Genomic DNA, 21,518 nt, shown 5'->3' on the forward strand with positions numbered 1-21,518 from the left:
GCAATTTATAGTTTCCTCTTTTGTATTCCACCAGTGGAGAGCATGGCACATCAAACCTGGGGGGGTAATTCATTACATCTTAAGCATTCATTGAATGCAGGGTGAATACATGTTCACCTCTAAAATTATGACCATTCCCGTTTTTATTAGGCCATATCCCCATTGCACCTAACCCATGCTTTAAATGTGCTCTGGCAACCTCTTCTCTACTGCCATTCCCTATAATGTTGCTGTCATCTTTCCCCCAGCCTATGAATGAATCAGACCTAAGCCATTTTTAGTTGCATCTCTGGTAAAAGTCATATGGTGATATGGGAAGTCAAAAAATGTCTTTAAAATAAATACATAAAATATTATTTGCCCTTTATTCTAACACTGTTCAAGGGCCTTGTCATCCCTTGCCTCTGAGGGAAGTCAGATTACTGGCAGTTACTGAGAACTGAAACACAGGAAGGATATGGATTACAAGTAGGGTGGCAAAAAACCATGCTGGCGTTTCTGCTGATTCAAGGATTCATCGATAGTTCTATAATTCGGTATTGGGGGAAAAGCCTCAGCTATTAATGGAATATTTCCAGAAAATATTATTGATATAAGCAGTTGTTAAACCCAAGGCTATCTTGACAAGTAAGTGTGACAAATTTTGTATTTTGTTTTCAGTAGCTAGCACATTTTTTTGCCATGTGTTGCCTTAAAACTTAACGCAAAGGAAACAGGGAAAATACAAAGAATGCATGGGTCCATTATACATGTACCTAAATCAATACTATTTACTTAGTGCTAATGCACTAACCAGATTACAAGAACTGATGCAGTGGTAATCAATACCAAAAGTGAATAATACTATGAATGATCTTTGAAAAGAAAATGTGCTATATTTTTAATTTGTATTAGCTAATTACATCAGCATTTATCTCTCTCTATCTTACGTAATCTACGGTTAGCATAACTGTTTTTCTTTTTGCTTTATCAGTAAATGAACACTTGAGAGTTTCTGGAAATATAGGATACTAAATTCATAGCTATGCTATAAATACTTTGCGTACATTTAACAATTATTTCTATTGGCCTGAACAAGTTTGGAGTCAGACTTCCTATATTTATTTACATGCTTGTTGAAGTCATCATAACCCCTGTGCAAGAACTCTTTCAATTTAGAAATATCTTAAATACACAATTTTTGTATTTTTTACTGTTTTAGATAGAGAGGCTTTCTGATTGGCAGATTAAAACAGGATCAGAGAAAGTAGAGTTAAAATTCTCGCTTAATCACAAATCTCAGTAATTTATCTGAAGCTGAGATGTTTATGAGATGTACATATTTCAGCGAATTGAGGATAAAAGCAAAAACACAGCAAGGTATACTACCTTTACTTATTTACTTCTTCAATTTATGTAGCCCCCATCTCACAAAGCAACCCTGGGTGGCTTATAGCAAGTAAAATAATACAAAACACAATACAAATTACACAGCAACCAAGACACCAAACCAGTCTAAATAATGTAGCACATCAGAAGCTCCCAGCACCACTCCAGCCCCATACAACTAAGTTTTCATGATAATGAGAACTATTCTTTTCACAGTAAAATGTAGGATATTATATAATTCCTCTGAATTTATGATGGGGTTTATCCTAGGTAATAATGTTGTAAAAATCAGTGGCAGCTTGCATGATGTTCATAACTTATAAAACTCTTTGCAAATCAAGTTGAAGGCATCAATTTTTTCTCACAGGATCTTGTATAAAATGCAACATTCAGTTCATGCAGCATATTGCTAACCGTTTGAATAATACTGCATACATGAACAGGATGAAAACCATGAAGCTGCTTATTCAGTTTTTTGAAACACCATTTAGTCCAAGATCATACAGATTCTTTCAGGTTACTGATTTGTAATGCATTATTAATAAAATGTCTCATCCTTATGGAACAGGTAATTTTTGCAGTGATGGTTAGTTGTTTTCATGCGTATTTATCACTACATAATTTAGATTTTGATTTAGAGTTTGAGACATCACTTTGAAAAAAATTAAACACATAAATTTGTACTCATTTAGCTGTGGACATATGTACTGTGTTGGGGTGTAAGACAGCAAGGTTCAGATCCGATCTGCTGCAAACTCAGTTGAGACAAAATTGTTTTATTTGCTTTGTTTCCTTCTATATTGTATTTTTGTCTTTGTTTTGTACTATGCTGAATTTGTGTAAGTTGCTTTGCGTGTTTTTATAGAAAATTCATAATGAAAAATAATCCTTGTCTCACAGCAATACCATTCATTTTAAAGTAACAGGATTATTATTTTTTTGTTAAAAAACAAAAGAAATTTATTTGAAGACCCATATTGTGAAGATTGGTTGCAGAGTAGCTTAACAGATTATTGTATGAGCAAGTAAAATGCAATTTAAGTTTGGACAAGGAGGAAATTAGAGTTTGTATCATCACATTCCAGTTTTGACCTACATCAGATACACTTCTTTTTCCTGAATGAGTCACAAATGGACTTTGTACTTTCACTCAAGTGCATGAAAGGAAGAAATAATAGTAAGCCACATACCAGTAAAACATTTACTGAACTACAATATTTGTGAGATTTGTCACTGGAATTTGGCACTAATTTATGAATATTTAATCCAGAGATAATTTAATTTTCCATTTTGTCTGCCAGCTGAATAGTTTAGGGAGTCTGAGGTGAGGAAGGAAAGCTGAGATATATAATTACCTCTTATAAATTAAATGATACAGATACTTTCCATGGTAGGATGCTTGATAAGTGGCTTTGAAAGGTTTAACCTTTGAAATGGCAATTAAAAATGTTTTAAGGCTTTCTTTATCCATTTAGGGTATATAGCTGGAATCTAACCATGCACTTGCTGTTGTGCCCCCTTCACTCTAGAGCCTCATGGCCCCTTCAGTCTGATTTTAAAACTCATTTCTAAACAATTAGCTCAGACCTTTGGCAACACAAATGTGTTCTTTCCATAGGGGCCTTCAGTGTTCCAGTTGAGTAAAAAAGCAGGTAAAGAGAAAAAGTCCTACAAGTCAAGCTCATCTCTGGTTTTCGAAGCAGTTATGAGGAAGTGGTTTGCCATCACTTCTCTCCGGGGTGGTGTGTGGTTGTTGTTGTTTTTAGACTTCTCAACTCAAGCTATATCCCTGAGATTTCTTGATGGTCTCCTATCTAAGTACTAAGCAGGTGAGACCTTGCTTAGCATTTTAGAATCATCAAAGCCTGCTAGATTCTGCCATTGCTACAAAGAAAAGCAGGATAGAATGAATGAACAAATTAAATAAATAAATAAAATAAATGAATACATTAAATAAAATTTTAATGAATCAAATTAACTAGAGCCTGCTGAAGGAGACCTGTGTTTGTCTGCATGAGAGAAAGTATTCTGTACTGCCTGTAATCTGTACTTCCCTTTGGCTGTCAGCATATAGTGCAACCTTTCCTCTGCAAGCCTTGCCCATCCTCAGAATCTGCTCAGAAATTTGGAATTTTTTTGGAGATTATTTTGAGGAGGGATGGGGATGGGAGTGAATTGCAGACTCTGTGTCAGTATTGACTAGGTAATGGGAAGTGGGATTTCCCACCTTCCTTTAGAATACTCTGCCAGTCGCCTTTGAACTATTCAGCTCAAGACCAAAACCTGGAGTAAGTGATATCAAGTGATATAGTCAGCTCTCTTAGTCAAGGGCAATGAGATGCTACAAATAGGTTTTGAACATCTATTAGCCACATTTAGCACCACACATGGCAAGAGATTCTAGGCCAGTGATGGCAAACCTTTTGGGCTCGGCGTGTCAAAAATTTGGAAAATGCCTAACTTGACTCTGCTGGCATGTCACTCCGCCCAAACAAAAGAGAAACAATCCTTTACATATTCATTTATTAAAAAACACACACACACAAAATACAATTTTGGGCAGAGATGGGGGGAAGTAGGTGGGTGGGGGGAGTTGCAGTGCCTTTTGTTCGTTTAGTTTCTTTGGTAACTTAGGAAGAATAGTTGTTGTCAGGTGTTGGTGAACGCTGGTGTGTCACCCACAACCTCATGACATGTCACCTTTGACACGCATGTCATAGAGTTGCCACTGCTGTTCTAGGGCTTCAATTCCAAAATGAATGGAGAAATCCAGTTTTTCTGCTCCTGGTCAAATGCATAATTTTAATAAGATGTTGTTTCCAAAATACAACCATTATACTCATAGGTTTGTCTTTCAAAGAATGTGACATTATGATGTGGCTTTGTATTTTGGAAAGATGAACAAATGATGTTGGCAATTAACATTCTAAAAAATTGATTTCTAGCTGAAATGTGAAATAACAGGATTTTTATCATTCACATTCTGGTTTTCTACTTAAAGGATACATTCCCATTGCTCTTTCAATATGCAATCAGTCATAGCATAATTTACCTCAATTTTAAAACAAATCTTTAAATTTAATAATCAGTTAAAAATGAGTACAGTATTGATTTTAGAAGACAGCTACATTTTTGTAATTTTTACTGTTATTGTGTATAACTTCAGTCATTTTCTAGAACCAAAGTATATCATATATTCTCCAGTATTAAGATGCTTATTGACATCCAAATGGTTCCTGTTTATTATGTGAAATAGAGTATGAGGCATCAATAGTAACTGAATTTTCAGTTAATAGATTACTATTGAATTGTCAATGCAGCATAACTATATTCTTTTTTAAGCCCAATTTATCAAGATATAATTCTGAGAGTAATTTGTCAGAAAAGTAAAAATTCCTGTCAATGAATTACAGGATTGAACAGGAACAAAAGAATATACTATGGTAATAAAAATTACAACATAAAAAAGAGTTAGTTAAAATATTTCCAAACTAATTACCTATTTTCACTATTTCTTTGCCTCTGGAGACTCCAGGAAGCCATCTGATTTAGTACAAATGAGTTATATAAATATTGCTTCACAGGGATGTTGGACCTGTTAAACTAGTATCATCCATGTGGTTTAATATGCAATATTACTAGCAATGGATTAAACAGTATATGAGTCTTAAGACATTTTTATCTGAAGCAAGTTCTTAGGTGTTATGGGATTATCAAAATTCTGCAGATATTTTCTATTCAGTAGTCCGCAGACATATTTTAGAATCTTATTTGTTAAGATTATGATCACTTGCTCTACATCTTGAAGAAACTTTATAGAAAATATATTTGTAAAAGGTAAGTTCATCCCTTTTCCAGTTTATCATCAGCTATAATATCTCTGGTTTGAGCAGGCAACTGATTTTTCATTCATCTCCCCTTAGGTACACCTAGATAAGTATAGGTAGACCTCTAGATAGGAACTGTGAACCAACTATCCCTTGAGCTATCAGAAATTATAGTCCAAATAATTACAAAAATTCATTAGAACAACTTAAGGAAAGGTTTTAAAAGTATAGCATAAAGTAGATTGGTACATCAGTTCAGTTCAATTTTATTATGGTCACCAACCAGTACAAGATACAATTCTGTAAAGATACACACATTAGCCTTAAAATATGAACCATCTGATTTAAAATAATTTTAAATTTGAATTTACAAGTTCCAATTAAATGTTAAAATACGTATAGATCACAATGTAAATGAGCCCCTTAAATTTAAAAACAATCTTATTAATTTACATTATAATGACTAATGTTCTATCAAATATAAGTATCTATAAAATATGGTATGTAAAACATTAAAAAGAGTAATAAAAAGTAAAATATCATATATAAAGTATGATATATAGACCACTTGGTACATACAAAACAAGATGATCAATTTTTAATAGCCTACATAACCAGGGAGAAAAAGCCATCTAAACATTTCGGTTGCTGGACAGTCAGACTGTTTTAACCATTTTAACGATCAGACAGCTATTTTAACTCAAAATGATATATCCAATGATGAAGGAATAAAGAAAAATGCCCTCCATTTATAGAGAGCAGCTACAGAAAGGGGCATTAGGGTGGAAGCACATCTGCAGAAGCAATAGTTCTTACTTACCTGAGTCTTGGAGCTGTACTGAATTCACTCTCGTGCCTTTCAAATCCAAAGATCTAAGAAAATGTTAAGAGGGTTTTGGCCAACCACTGGTGTCAACTTGTCTGACAGTTTAGAAATATTTGAAAAGGCATGAACATCACTACTCAGTAGTAAAAAAAGAGATGCCTGTAATAGCATGTTAATTATACAGTATAGCAATAGTGTCTTACTTTTAAAGTCTAATAAAACTGTTTTCAAAACCAAGTAGATATTCCTGACCTCCTACCACACATTCTTATTCCAACTGTCTCCTCTAGTTTGCTGAAACCAATTTAGTTTTCTTGCAGACTTTTTCAAGAAATGCCACTTACTGTGGAGCTCAAGATGATGAGTATCGAGTGGAGGTTACTACAGCTTTGCAGCGGATTGACTTATTCACGGAACAATTCAACACAGTCCTATTAACTTCTATATCTGTATTTGTTAAAGGGGATCTTACTATAGCAAATCTGGGGACATCTGAAGGACGCTTCATGCAGGTAAGTAATATAGCAACTTGTTTTTTACAAGAAATTCACCAGTCAGTAAATGGTAAGGCTGAAAAGTAAGGGAAGAATCCTTTAATGGGAAAGTCAGTCCTAAAATGTTAAAAGGAGATAGAGATTAAATAGAAGAAAGCAAACATGAAATAAAATCCATGCTCAGTTGAAAACCCATAATTCATTTGAAGTAGAATGATGATGATATTCTGTCTATAGTGTTATGGGTAGTCCTCTACTTACGACCATTTGTTTAACAATGGTCTGAAGTTACGACAGCCTTGGAATGGGTGCATTTACAACTGGTTGCAGCACCCCACAATCACATAATCACATTTTGCAACTTTTTTGCCATTTTCTGGCAAAAACTGCCCATTGGGGAAGCTGGATTCACTTAATGACTGCAGTGATTTGCCTAACAGCTGCTGTAAAAATGGTTGTAAAGTTGGGTCTGGTCATGTGGTGAGTCGATTTACAACTGCAACAACTTAACTATGAAAATTCTGGTCCCAATTCTGGTAGCAAGTCAAGGACTACACACTGTTGTTTGTTCAACTCAGCACCCACTGTCTCTGGCTTTGCTACCAGGTCCTAAAGCAATCTCTTATGATACATGTCACAACTTTACTAGTGCTCTGATCCAGAAGTTTTCCGAACACCTGTAACAGTATTTTCTTCGTTTGTACCAAGCAAGGGAGTTCTATTCATGAGTTTAAGCAATGGAATTAAAATAATCATTTTAAGGAAGGAAAAAAACTTTCTACTCCATGGTATGGAGTAGTATGATGTAATTTTCCTGTTCTTCAAGAAAATGAATGAAAATGTTCTCTGCCTTAGCATGGTGGGAGATACATCTGAATATTTAAGGGTGTTGTAAGAAATATTAAGTCTTGTCTTTCTAAATGTGTGTTTTCCATAAACCATCCTATTTAGCTATTTGTTTCTGGCATGGAAATCTTTCGGTGAGTGCAAGATCTTGAAATCCATTTTTACAAACTGAGTAACCAGTACAAGTAGTAAGCAGCATTTAGTTACATTTAACTGTTGCAAACTGTGGCTCTCCAGTTGCTTTGCAAGAAACGCCAGCAGCTGTGCGGGGAATTAGTAGCACAGTACATTCAGCTAACTGTTTTATGATTAAATGTGATATGGGGAATAGAATTCTAAGATGCTTTATGGTTTCCTGCAAATTGCCAGCAGCTAATGTGAAAATATTTTTTATACCTTCCTTAGAAATAAAAGTAAGCTTTTCCTATTTCAGATTAGTGTTATTACTCATTTATGTCATAAGCCAGGTCTTTTCACACAGTATTCTGTCCCCACTACACAGAACTCTAAAAAATCTAACACAGTACTTCCAGGGCACGTTTCCTTTGGAAGGGCCAGCCAAGGGACTAGGAACAATGGTATTGTCTAAAATACACAGCGCCATTAGCAGAAATGTCCACATCCACTGTACTGAGTTACTGAGCAAAAGTTATCTTCAAAATCATACTGTAATAACCTGTGGTGTCTTCCCCTCCTCCTTCATTTGTGCTAGAGCTGTCTGACACATTCAGCAGTCCAAAACACATGGGTTGCTTTTAATGCTTAGTAACGTCATATCTCTGAAACTGTCCTTAATAATGTATTTTACCTTGTGATGTATCTTTTAGGCACAGGAGATAGGAGAAGGGATATGGACGTTATATAACTTATAGAACACCAAGTCATCTTAAATAAGATTTCCTTCATTGTGTTATGCAAATAGTTGCATGGGAAATGGTTTCAAATGTATCTCATATGCTATTAATTAGGGTTATCAATAAAAACAGTTTGATATGTGATATCTATTAGTAGAATGGAGTTGCTTAACCTGATAAAGATAATAGTTACATACTGAAAGAAACCAAATATTCTAACACTCAGTTTAGAAATGATTGGCATAATTATTAACAAAATCAATATGCAATTAGTTCAGAATTATATAATTAATATTATGCAGCTAGCAAGTAGGATAATATAGACTTTATCTCTGTACAAGCTGGAAATAAGGAGAACAAAGGTTGAAAAAAATGAAAAACAGCAGCTGTCTAAAAAGCTTGGTTATAACTTCTAAGCCTTTATGTTTAATCTTTCCATTAAGCCTTAGGACCTAGGAAGTGTTAAACTGTAACTACTATCCTGATCACGCAACCCTATGCTAGTTTCTTCCCAAAAGTTAGGATTGCAACCCAGATCAGCTTTGATTAACGTTACTGTGCATATTTTATGCGCCAGACTCAAATTGCCATCAGTAGCCGCAGTGCCTTTCAGATGTGTTAGACTACAACTCATATCATCTGGAAAAGTTGTAATTCGGTTCTTTGGGCAAACCATTGTAGAGTACAGGTAATTGTCAGGGAATTTAGGTATTTTACATCTGCATTCTAACATTTTCTCACTGCCAACATTTTTTTCTAGTAGGGCTCTGAGGCCTTTGAACAGTTGTAGGACAGGCATAACCTTTGCCAGTGAACATCTATTCCCTACAGCATTGACATGTCAGGGGAAAAAAACCTTTACTGACAGGTTTTCTGTGTGTCAAGCAACTGTTAAAAATTCTGCAAAAGAAGTTTGACAGTTCTAATACCCAAGTGTGCAGCAGCAGGAAGCAAAGATGGAACAGTGCTCTTGAGCTACTTTAAAATTTGCAGTCATGTTGTAATGTGCATTCAGACAACATATGCTGCTGATGAATCATCCACGTCAGCTAGGCCACATCTATGCAACAAAACAAATTTTAAAAAAAGAACACAAACGTTGAGACCTTAATCTACACTCAGCTAACTCTGGCTAGAATATTTGTTTTGATTATTAAAAATTACTAATTTTTCCCATACGAAAATAGGAAAGCATCAACAGAAGACCACCAGATGGTTGCTTTGTCCACAGTTTCAATACTTACTACCTATCAAGAAAGGTCCCAATAAATCAAACAAATCAGCACATTAGCTGGAAATCAGAGAAGAAAATTTCAGTTTTATCTAGTTTTTCTAAAAGAAAAAGACTGTCTATCAAACATTTGCATATGGCAATGTAATGTATATTGAACTACCGAAAACGTATCCTTTCCAATTAAGATCTTCTATTTTTATTTTGAAGATCAAGTCACTTTATCAACCAAAAAAATCAATAAATTTTGTACCAGCTGCTAAAGGCAATTAAGTATTAATCTTGGAAATAGATGTCGTATTTAGAATACAGACAGCAATCTTCCACTTCTATTTTTTTTAGTGCCTAATTGTATTGGGAGCGGAGAATACATTTTTCCTATTGGAGCACGTGCTGCACAGTCATGTACATAATTGTTTTGGCTAAAACAAAAGTGTGAAACTTTGTACTGGTCCTTAAATATCCTTGACATCAGAGCTGATAAAATATTGTTGAGTTTCTATTACAAAACAGACTGCTAATAATTTGACTAAGACAGCTGTCATGCATGAGAAAGAAAAGAAATTTTATTTTATATCCATCCTAAGCTGTATGACAAGTCTTCTTGCAAATTTTTCCTTTTCTTTCCACTCCCTCCCCCCCCCCCAAGATTTTGCAGCTGTTTCTGCCTCTTACAATTGTAATTGTGGTTAGTGCTTGGCTGAGAACACAGTCTCAGTACAGCTGTTGAGTGCTAAGTGAATTGGATATTTTTCAGTGGTTCAGTAAAAAAAAAAAAGCCATTACAACCAGCAATATTATAAGGCTAGATTTTCAGTGGGCAAAAGTTGAGTCTTGTCCATTGAAGTCTAACCATTGTTTAAAAATTCTATGTTCCTTTGATTGATGTTCCTCAAAAATTGCCATAATCTGTCTGATTATAGCCTCGTGGTCTATAAGAGATGAATGATTACCTTAGGTCTATTCTTTTACCATTTTCAGAATTATTAATTTGATCCAGCTCTGTGTTTTACAGATTTTGGGGAATTTTGCACATTATAAGGAATATGATTGTTATAAGGCATGATCTTATAAAACTACGTTATTGGGTTTATTGTGACCGTTGGACTGAATGTTTACTGCTAATATAGCCATAGTTTTCTCCTGTATAGAATAGTCTTATCTACTCGGCCAATACTCCTCAACAACCACACTTTTAATGCATTGTGACTCACCTACTCTGTAATCCATAACAACTTCCACAATAACTCCTTCCACACCATCATTAGCCTCACAGAACAAAATTTCTCTAGCTAGTAATGCTGAATCAATTTCACTATTCCAGCATTCCTTAACCTGTTCCATTTCTGAACCCCTTGGGAACTGTGACTCCTACCAAGTCACAGTTCCCAAGGGGTTCAGAAATGAGAAAGCAAAGATGCTATTCTGGTATAATATCATACTGTGTGATGTCATAGAATTTTAGGGAAATAGCATATCCCTCCATGACTTGAATTCTAAGGAGAATAAATACTGAAGTAATCACTTTATATGACATTTTATGTCTAGGCTTCCTTTGTTTTCCCTAACCCTTATACCTGTCGGTTATTCTATCCTATCCATCAGTTACGTCTAAGGCTGCCGTGTTTTTCAAAGTGCTATTTTGATAAATTTTGAATCTCAAACTGCTGATAAGCTTTATTCTTTTCACTCTGCTACTTCAAGCCTTTTCTGGGCCTTTTCATCAAATGCCTGTTTTATTAGAAGAGGATTTACCTTCCTTCTGCTGCTGGAAGCAAGTGTTAGACAATGTATGGTCCTTCAGATATTGGACAGCAACTCCTAAGATCCCATGGTCGTGCTAGCTAGGCTGATGGGAAATGGAGTTCAACAAATGCTCATCTCATATAGTATTCAGGCAGTTCTAGAAGAATCTGAACTACTAGAATAAGCGTTAGACAGTGTTTTTTGAGTGAAAGAGACTATAGTCAATCAAGGGACCAGTCCAACTTGATAATGATTGCAATAGACAGTTGCCTCTGATTTAATTATAGGAACTTTATGGTTTTGCTGTGCAATGAGAAAGGAAAGAACAGAAAGGGAATCATAGTGAGTGAGCCTAGCTATCTTAGGTGAAGTTATGATGCATGTAATATAAGAAGCACAAATTATGAAAATGCTTCTCCTGACAATATTTGGCTATATATGCAAATGGTCAAAGGACAGATCAAGTTGCAACATGCTTTTGTCTTTCTTTTTCTGAAGCTCCTGCAAAGTTGGAAATGTAATAAGTCCTGTCTAATTTCATTTGTATTATTTAATTCTATGTAACAGCGGTTCCCAATCTTTTTGGCACCAGGAACTGGTTTCATGGAAGACAATTTTTCCACGGACCGGGGGTGGGGATGGTTTGGGGGTGATTCAAGTGCTTCCTCTTTTTCCTGACCTTTTATTCTTTTTTTCTTTGTGCCGTTTGGAGATAGCAGCCAATGGGCTTGCTTTCTCTGACAGGAGGCGGAGCTCAGGTGGTAATGCGAGCGATGGGGAGTGGCTGTAAATACTCAGGTTGTAAATTCGCTCACTCACCCACCCCTCACCTCCTGCTGTGCTGCCTGGTTCCTAACAGGCCACAAACCAGTACCAGTCCGTGGCCTGGGGGTTGGGTACCCCTGCTATGTAAGAGGGCTTAAATCCCATCACCTCTTATGTAGGAATAGATAAGAATAGAAGTCACTGGACATCTTATTTTGCTGGACCTATAAGAAAAATCTCTGTTTAGGGCTTGAGATCCAAAATGCCTGCCTGCTGGAGGGTGGTAGTAGTAAAAAAAAATTTTTTGTATGCTGCATGAAGCACAACACAGTGAATAACCACATCTCTATCTGTGTTTTTGAAATGTTGATGGGTATGTATGTTACAGTTGCATTTAAACTACTGTACAATTTCCTTCGTGAAATGATTGCTTCATTTGCCTAAATTAAGTAAATTTCAATGATAATAGCAACAAACTTAGTCCAAGTAAGTGAATTTTCTGATGGTTAAGCCCATTCCAGAGATTATGAGAAATACTGTAGGTTTGGAGTGCTTAGCTTGGGAAATACTGAAATGAAGCCAATTCTTGAATCTCTGTGACTATTTTGAGGGAACTATTTCTTCTAATATAATATTAAAATGGTTAGAATCTTCAAAATAATGCCATTACATTGAATGGATTAGAGATATTTATGACTAAAGTGATCTTCATATGTGCTACTTTTAGAAGGACATTTTGAAAATGTTGTTAAATATAATACACTTTGAGGATATCTGTTCTGAATAGTGGTTAATACCTACCAGAGATCCATTAAAAAAAAACAGGCAAAACTTGATTTAATTTCAAGCTCCTTATTTTTGTAAAAAATGTATTGAATTGCATACAGAACAATAGAACTCCAGTAGTTGCCAATCAACATTGGCAGATTCATGGTTTATCAACAATGTTGATCCACATTGTGATAAAAAGTTACTGTGTACATTTTTATTAAATGGCAAAAAGTTACTTCGTGCACTTTTTGTTAAAATAATGATATGCAGACACATGTATGGTTTAACTGGTAGTTCAGACTTAAGATCAATTGATAGTAATAAAATGCTGGAAAGAATTATCTGGTAGCCATGCACTTCAGGCTGATTACTTACTTTCATTTTAAGTGGAACATTAATCTCTTGCTCCTGTGTCATCTTCAGTACTTGTCATCTCCATAGATAGCAATTATTGAAATATTCTGAGTTGCTGTGAAAAGCTGCTATATATTTGTCTGTAATTATATTATAGTGTCAAAATGTATATATCAGCAGAAACAGCATTATAAATCTAACTCAGCCATTTAATCAGGAAAGTTTGGTATATTTTTATGGCTTCAACTCCGACATAAAGAATTTACTATGAGGAAATCCCATATGTGGAAATAACCAGAACTGTCTAGGTCAATTACTTGGCAAGATTATTTGTTACATCAAAATTCCCTGTAGATATCAGGTCCTGGCCAATCCCTAGACTAGAGGCTGCTCAGGAATTCCATATACCATCCCTGAGCTCCTTATAAGAAAATGATGCATATATAAGAATAATATGGTCAGTGAAATTGAAGGACAATTTATAGACCTGATGATTATTTATTTGTTACGTTTAGTACTCATAGAAACAAAATTAATCCTGCTCTGACCAAAACAACTACAGCAAAACCAATTTTAAAAAATGGCAGTCTACAGTCTAATATAAATCTAATACAAAAACAAATACCCAAATGTCTATTTAAACAAAATACTCCAATACGCTTGTAGGTCAGTAATGAGGGTGGTAAGTGTACCTCCAATGCAAGGTACTCCATAGCATGTGGGCTATCTCAAAAAACAAAATTGTCTTCAGGCCCATGTCTTCCTGATCTCTCACAAGTTTGGGATCTAAGCATTCTTTCACTGTATTCTTGCACAGGACAAGAAAGGAGAGTCTTTATGGTATTCTGGAATCAAGACATGAAGGCCATTATAGGTTAAAAGCAGCATTTTCAAAACCTATTGGTAATCAAATGCAGCAACCACAAAAACTGTGTTACATTGTAATAATGGCTCTCAGTAGCAATCTGGGTACCACATTTTGTACCAACTACAGTTTCCAGATAGTTTCAAATGCAGCCCCAGGTTGAACTTGTTACAGCATGAATTGCTGTCACCAAGGCCTCTCAGACCAGGAAGTGTGGCAATTGAGGCACCAGCCTAAGCTAGGCAGAGGCCTCCTGACCATTGCTTCCACCTGCTGTTCTAGCAGGAACCATGAATCTATAAGGACCCCAAGTCACAGACTTGCTTTTCCATGGAGAGGATGACCCTATCCAGAGGTATAATTGGAACTGATACAGAGCCAAGATGTTTCTGAACTAACAGTAAGTTCACCTTGTTGGGATTCAGTTTAAGCTTGTTTTGTTCCATGCAGTCTCTCACAGCCTCCAGACCCCATATGAGGACTTCTACAGAATCTCTGGCCTGATTGGAATGGTGATAAATAACTGGATATTATCTGTATATTAATGATGCCTCACCCCAAATTGGTGGATGACCTTTCCCAGTAGCTTCATATGTTAAATATAGTAGCATAAGGAGAAAGTTGAGTCCTCTGGCATGTCACAGTGGAGTAACCATGGACTTGGTTGTTCTTTGGTCATGCCTATTGACTGGAATTGCCCAATTAGGTAACAGTAGAACCACCATAAAATGGTGCCCCTTGCTCCCAAACATTGCAGACAGTTCAGCAGGATAACAAGGTTGATGGTACGGTATTGAAAGCCACCAAGAAGTCTAAAAGGACCAGGAGGTCCCAATGTGGACCTATCAGAGTGACCAGTGTTGTTTCTATCCCTTACCCAGGTCTGCCTTTCATAAACTGCATTTCAAGAAATATGGCAGTGCCCTCAATAGGTTTCCAGATTAGTACTTGTTGGAAAAGTCTGCTCTTTTCACTCATAGCAAAGATTTAGCCTTCAGCCTGCATTGCTAGGGCAAAGTTTTGTTTATTTGCTATGAGTTCCAAATCAAGTAAAAGTGGATACTTTGGAAGCACCAGGCAGTTTTCTGGAACCATGGGAACAAGAACAAACACTTCTGGCACTGTTTTGTGGACATTTCGTAGAAGTTCTCTAGGGCTTAGTACTATTGCTCAGTGAAGAAATCATCTTTGGCAAGAAGAAGCCAGAATGACCGATAGAAAGGCATTCCTGGCATTTTGTAGCAATGGGCACTGAAGAGACAGAATAGAACTAATGACCATAATAAAGGTATTTGCAGCTGTGGACTTACCTCTCCTAAATTCCAAGATTAATCTGTATTTTCATGCAGCTTTGCAATGTGTTCATTGTTATTTTTTTCACTCTCCTGGCCACAAAACCAAAATACGTCTGAAATATGTTTTAAAACCTAAGGCATCTTCACTGTTTTTTCTTCTGCATTGTTAGACAGTGATGCCAAGCTTATATTAATGGTTGCCCAATATCCATAAAAGTGCAACTGAAGCTAACTGTTAGAATATAATTCTATTTATTTCACAATATCTATCTCACTATTTAAAAACTTGTATTGTAGAATAAATCAATATACTTATTCATATTTCACAGAATTTATAACTTGACTACACCTTGTTACATTAATTAGCCTTTACTAAACATTTTATTTTCATACATCAGTGGTGGTTAGCATAATAGAGATATTAGCCCTGTCTTCTATTTACATTGCAATCTAATATATTCAAAAATGCTCTCATTTATAAACCACTCTTGAAACTCTCTGGAAATTCTCTTCGATTGGCACTTCTGAAATTGTTTTTTTATACATGTACTTAAAAATCATTTAATGCCAATATTTTGTATGTAGGTAAATTGAAAGGTTGCTCATGGAAACCTACAACAAAAATAATGTTTGATCTAGAAAACAGAATAGGACTCAGACATTTACTGATGAACCCATATTTCCAAAAAAAGGATTTTAAACGAAGCACAAGCATCTTTATATGCCTTTGGATTTTCTTTTGTAAAAAGTCTTCCTGTTCTGGTGAAGAAAATTTAATGACAAACCTTATTCTGTTTTTTCCCTTAGACTATTTATTTCACTAATGGGTACCCAGCAGAGTTTCTCCTTATATCTACAGATCCAGCAAAGTGTGTACAAAATAAGTTTCTAGGCTGAGACTGTGATAAAGCGTTAAAGAATATTAGCTTTTTTGGTTGGATCTAGAAAACGAATACATAGCCGTCTCCTTGTCACGGGTAGCAAACTCTCTGTAAGCCATGTTAGCCTCGAGCACCACTGCTCTATATTAGCAGGACCTTTTGTACGATTTTGAATGGCAACACTGCATTGTCACAGAAATGCATTTCAATACGTACATAAATACAAAATGTTAAAATCAGGTAGCTTCTTTACAGATAACCTTGTGCTGAATTGTATCGTTAGATAGTATAAAATGAACTTGTACTGTGTTTGCAAACTTTGTATGGTTTTATGTTGAATATGAAGTAAGAAGTAGAGGGTTTAGTCTCCTTTCTTTTCCTTTTTTTTCTTTTTGCGAAACTGAACTGCAATTGCAGAAGCTAACACCTTATGTGGAAACTTTGACACTGTGGGTATATCTTTTCCACCTGTACCATTTTCTCAGTAAAATTAATGCACAGCAAGAGCTCTTTGTTCTTTGTTTGAACTGAAAAAGGACACAGGAAGAAAAGGGTTAACTATACAGTCCTAATTGGTGTAGGACTGCAGCCTAAACATCCTTCCAACAGTGCCAGTGCTCCATTCAAATTATCTAGCTCCTCTCTCACTCCAGTTGTTACATTCCTTTAAGAGAGACCATATTATGAAAGCTATTTCAAGCATGCCCTTTCCCACCCCACAGAGCAATAGTTGTAGATTAAAATCACTGTGTAATATGAATATAAATAATATGCTTGTTCTTAATGTTTCTCTCTTTTTAGATAGTGATCTCTCGTTCTGAACGCACAGCACCATACATGAATTTCCATTTAGATTCAGAGCCTGTTTCTTCAGAAGTCATAATTGAGAATTCCCCAGGCAGTGATGGGCATATTCTGGTGATCACTGGGAGGAAGGTAAAATATTTCTCATAATCTTTTGTGTTTCTTGATCACATGCATTTGTTTGGGCAGTGTGTGTGTGCACACATATACTCCTAATAGTGGTTATTTTACATTTAGCTACTTTAGATGTGATTTTTGCTTCATAAATTTATTCTGTATCAAAGAGGAGTGAAAGTAAACTACTAATTTATAGGTAGAGAGGGGACTGAAAGAGTTTGGCTTGTGTACCTATCAAGTTTTTTATGAAGATAGGTAGGATCTGAAACCCCAGGTTTAATCATTTTTTTCATACAGCACTAATCTGGAATATTAATATCAGATATCTACTTTTAAATGGAATACATTCTCCAACTAACATAAACTTCTTCTTTACATTTGACTGCAAAAGTGAAAATCATCCATTTCTACTCAGCCAAAGACTAATGGAGTGGACTGATTCAAGTCATTTAATGTAATCTTCTGCAGTTCCAATTATTTTTCCCTTGCATCCTTTCCAGACATGTGTATATTGTATTTCCTCACTTTTTTTCCTAAGGAGGCAAGTAAATGAATAACTGAGTATTGTTTGAATGGGGGAGCTGGGATACAAACCAACCAAAGAAAGGAAATGCAAATATAGGCTTTGAGGCCTTCTTTTTTTCTTCAGTGGAAGGTATATAGGACAAAAATGCACAATAACTTAAAAGAATGGGGCTTAAAACTTCCTGCCCTTTGTTAATTTTATATGAGGATTAAATAGCATTTGTACTTTATTCTTAGCCATTTCTTCTATATTTTTACAAACTTACTGTACATATCAATTAATTAACACTTCCTATGAAGTTACACAAAAAGTTGTGGGAAAAAAGCAAAGATAGTTGGGTTGACTGCACCTGATGGTCTTCATTGATTGCAAAACCATTTGAATTTTTTGGGAACTTTAATTTAGTCTTCCAAAGGGATAGCTCTAATAAATTTTATCACCAGGTTAGCAGTTTTCTTGCCTTAAGTGAAAGTAAAGCAAAATGGTCTCTATCAGCCCTATAAAAGCCCAAATAGAGATTTTCCTGTGTGATATAGACTCTTATGTCAGAACAACTGATCCAGACGGGCTCTTTTCTCTCAAACAAGGCACCTCATCCAATGATTTCCACAGATCTAGCATTGACCATGAGATTAGACTATGCATATGGCTAGTTTTGTTTTTTTGGTCTTGTTTAAATGTCAGCTAATGCTGAAGGTATACCAAAAAGAGTTTAAGTTGAAATTTAAATTGACACAGGTTGTGGTCTTGACCATACATACTTAAGATTAAGCCCCATTAACATCACCATCATCATGCATAAATTCAGGCTGTAAATCATCTAGAATCTACATATAATCTATTTGATTTACAGTAACAAAAATGTAGAGCATTTTGCATGCTTCACCAGGAACTTGTACAGTTCCCGGTGACATACAGGATGCTTCCAGAGATTGGCAAAAGTGTTCTTTTCCTCCTTAACTGATGTTTTATGGTAACCAAAAAAAGATACAATACTGGAGAAATGAGAAAGGCAAATGGAAGTGGCAATGTGTGGACACTGAAAAAATCCCTGAACGAGATAGGGCAAATGCATAATAAATAACAACAACAATGTACCCACAGTGTATTGGGTAGCTCGCATTCATTGCACAAAGAAGTTTGCACAGGAAAGACTAATGTAGGTTGCATGTTCTGTATTAATCAAAGAATTAACCCAGTGTAGGCATAATGCTAAGCCATAATATGGTTGACTGGGTTTTTTTGTTTTGCGTGGCCATAAGGATTAAGCGTTGAAAATTTACTGGTGTCTTGGCTTTGTATAAATGATCTGCTAACCTTCACAATTTGTTACTGTGTCTCTGTAATGTTTTACTCATTAGATAACCAAGATTCCACTAAATGGACCAGGATGTTCTCACTTCAGCACCTGCAGTCAGTGCCTTCTAGCACCTTCTTTTATGAATTGTGGCTGGTGTGGCAATCAGTGTGTGAGGTCACGGGAGTGCAGTGTAGGAGGATGGACACAGGATATATGCTTACCTAAAATCTCTGAGGTAAAATTACCCTTTTATTTACCGGATCCTTGTAAACTGAATCATGTCATATCCAATTGTTTGTGAGCTGCTGTAGCAATAGGTATGCATGGTTCTGAGCAAATTCTTTTTTCCTGTTTAGAAAGATATTTACTTAACGAAGAATAACTAGCTCATTCCCAGATGAGACAAGTGAGATGAGATCCACTGCTCTTAATTGACTATACCTCCTACTTATATTTTGGCTCTCTCTGTTCCTTTTCAGTAATTAAAGCTCCCCCTCTCCCACTTACTTGAAACCTACACAGTCTGTCTCACTATGGAATATCAGTGAAGCATGAAACTAGAGGACAAAGTAACCATAATATAGGGGAAGCATTATTTTTGCCTATAAATCAAAGATTATGTTGCCTTCCTTATGTTAATTGCATCTGTAGAACTGTCCAGGTGTCTAAACATCTCACTGCAGCTGTTTTCTTAATTGAATCTTTTGTCAGAGCTTCTGTTTGCCATAGGAGGGGGAAGCAGTGCAGATGTTGTAATGGTATGTCAGAAAGACCTTGGGAGTCTGGGCTCAGAGACACTGCCTAGGGAATGATTAGATCAGAGACAGCATAGCCGGCAGATGGATAGTGGGGGGGCAAGAGGCTCAGAAGGGACCCTCCCTAGTTTCTCGGGCTGTAGGTTCTTTTTCCCTTGCTGTTCCTTCCCTACCTTAACTCTTCCAGTCAGGCATCTATTATTACACAACGTTGATACAGCTCTTCCAGGGTATTTGGGGTGCCTTGTCTCACCAGTTCATCTCTTAGGTCCTTGGCCAGCCCTTCTATGAACAGGTCAATCAGGGGTAAGTTATTCCACCCTATATCAGCAGCAAGTAATTTAAAATCCAAAATATATGACCTTACTCTCCTCTGTCCCTGCTTGAGCTTCCAGATCTCTCAACTAGCAGTGATTCTCCATATGGGATCCCCAAAGTGTCCTTTGAGTTTAGGCATGGAGTCCTAATAGTTGTCCAGTACTGGATTGTTCCCCTCAGTGAATGTATTACCCACTTAGCTGCTGCTTCCTTCAGCAAACTCAGCACAAAAGTAACTTTGGTGTGATCAGTGGGAAACTCCACCAGTCTGCCTGCCATAAACATTTCACATTGAATGGTGAATGTCCAGAATTGATCCTGGTCCTCTCCAAACTTCTTCAGCAAGCTCCCATGGGAACGCAGGAGTGTTGGCTAAGCCACAATTAGTTATGCTGCCGTGGGTTGGAGTAAATGCTTCCCCAGCTGTAGTTGGATCATGGCATTCTGCAAATTGGTCATCTGTGCATCCACTTGCTGCTGGTGTTGCCACAATGCTGCTGCCAGATGCTTGGCAGATAGCAGAGTTCCTTGAGGATCAGAGGCCATTCTGAAATTCCTCTCTTTGGAAGAGAGTATGAGACTTGCAAGACTCATGTCAGTCTTACTAGGTAGACCAGACAGGAAGATGACCAGATGAGCTAATTCTACTCTATTGTAAAGCTACACTAACAGAATCTTGCAAGTCTGAAAGTACAATTCTCCCGAGAAACTAGGGAGGGTCTCTTCTGAGCCTCTTTCCCACTATCCAGCTGCGGGCTATGCTGTCTCTTATCTGATCATTCCCTAGTCAGCATTTCTTGGGCTATTCTCCAAGGTCTTTCTCACAAACCATTACAGACATAGAGAAAAGAGCTTTGTACCTCAACAGGAACCCAGAAAGATGAGATAGGGAAATTTATGAGACATTATCCTGATATTTGCAGCTAAGTTAAAACTGGCAAAGGTTCATAGGAGAAAATGTGGACTGTTAACAGTTTTTACACTTGCATTCTAATTCCTAAGTCAGAGTCATAACATGGAAAGATTCATGAATGACCTACCACTTTTAGAGTTGGGAACAGGCATACATAACCATATCTTTCTTAATCTTTCTCCCTCCACGGAACGACTTGCTTACTCTTGGTAACAAAACTAATTAGAAATCATATCATATCATATCATATATCATATCAACTTATTTACAGGACTTATATGGCTGCCTGTCTCATATAATGACTGTAGGCAGCTCAAAACAATCCATAAGAACATAGCTAAAAACATTATGATACTATTTTCAAAAAATCATGGAACTGATAGGAATAATATATATATATATTTGCCCCTGTCTAGACCTTCTTCCTTCATGAGGAAAAAAGGGATGTCAATGGAGAGTTAGTGCCTTTTCTTTAAAAAGTCCATCATTTCTTTCACACTCAGTATGGTCTTCATATAAGCCACTTTGAAAGAGGACAAACAAGCCATTTTCAGCTAAATTTTTTGTAAATATAAAAAGCAAACAAGAGTAACATTACACAAAGGAGTAAAGAATGTAATAGCTCATTGCTGTTTTCATTTAGCTATGGTCACTGCAAGATC

At 36.2% G+C, this 21,518-nt stretch overlaps 1 protein-coding gene across 3 annotated transcripts in view; it reads left to right on the forward strand.

Annotated features, from left to right (window-relative positions):
- Nucleotides 1-21,518, forward strand: part of MET (MET proto-oncogene, receptor tyrosine kinase) — a 112,814-nt gene that overhangs the window by 33,033 nt on the left and 58,263 nt on the right. For all 3 annotated transcript variants that reach the window (XM_063309482.1, XM_063309481.1, XM_063309480.1), the window contains exons 3-5: nucleotides 6,342-6,533; nucleotides 16,925-17,059; nucleotides 18,932-19,105. In XM_063309482.1, the coding sequence (XP_063165552.1) occupies nucleotides 6,342-6,533; nucleotides 16,925-17,059; nucleotides 18,932-19,105 (501 nt within the window). The remainder of the gene's footprint in view (nucleotides 1-6,341; nucleotides 6,534-16,924; nucleotides 17,060-18,931; nucleotides 19,106-21,518) is intronic.

This window comes from Candoia aspera, chromosome 7, assembly GCF_035149785.1.
Source record: "Candoia aspera isolate rCanAsp1 chromosome 7, rCanAsp1.hap2, whole genome shotgun sequence".
Classification (NCBI taxonomy): Eukaryota; Metazoa; Chordata; class Lepidosauria; order Squamata; family Boidae; genus Candoia; species Candoia aspera.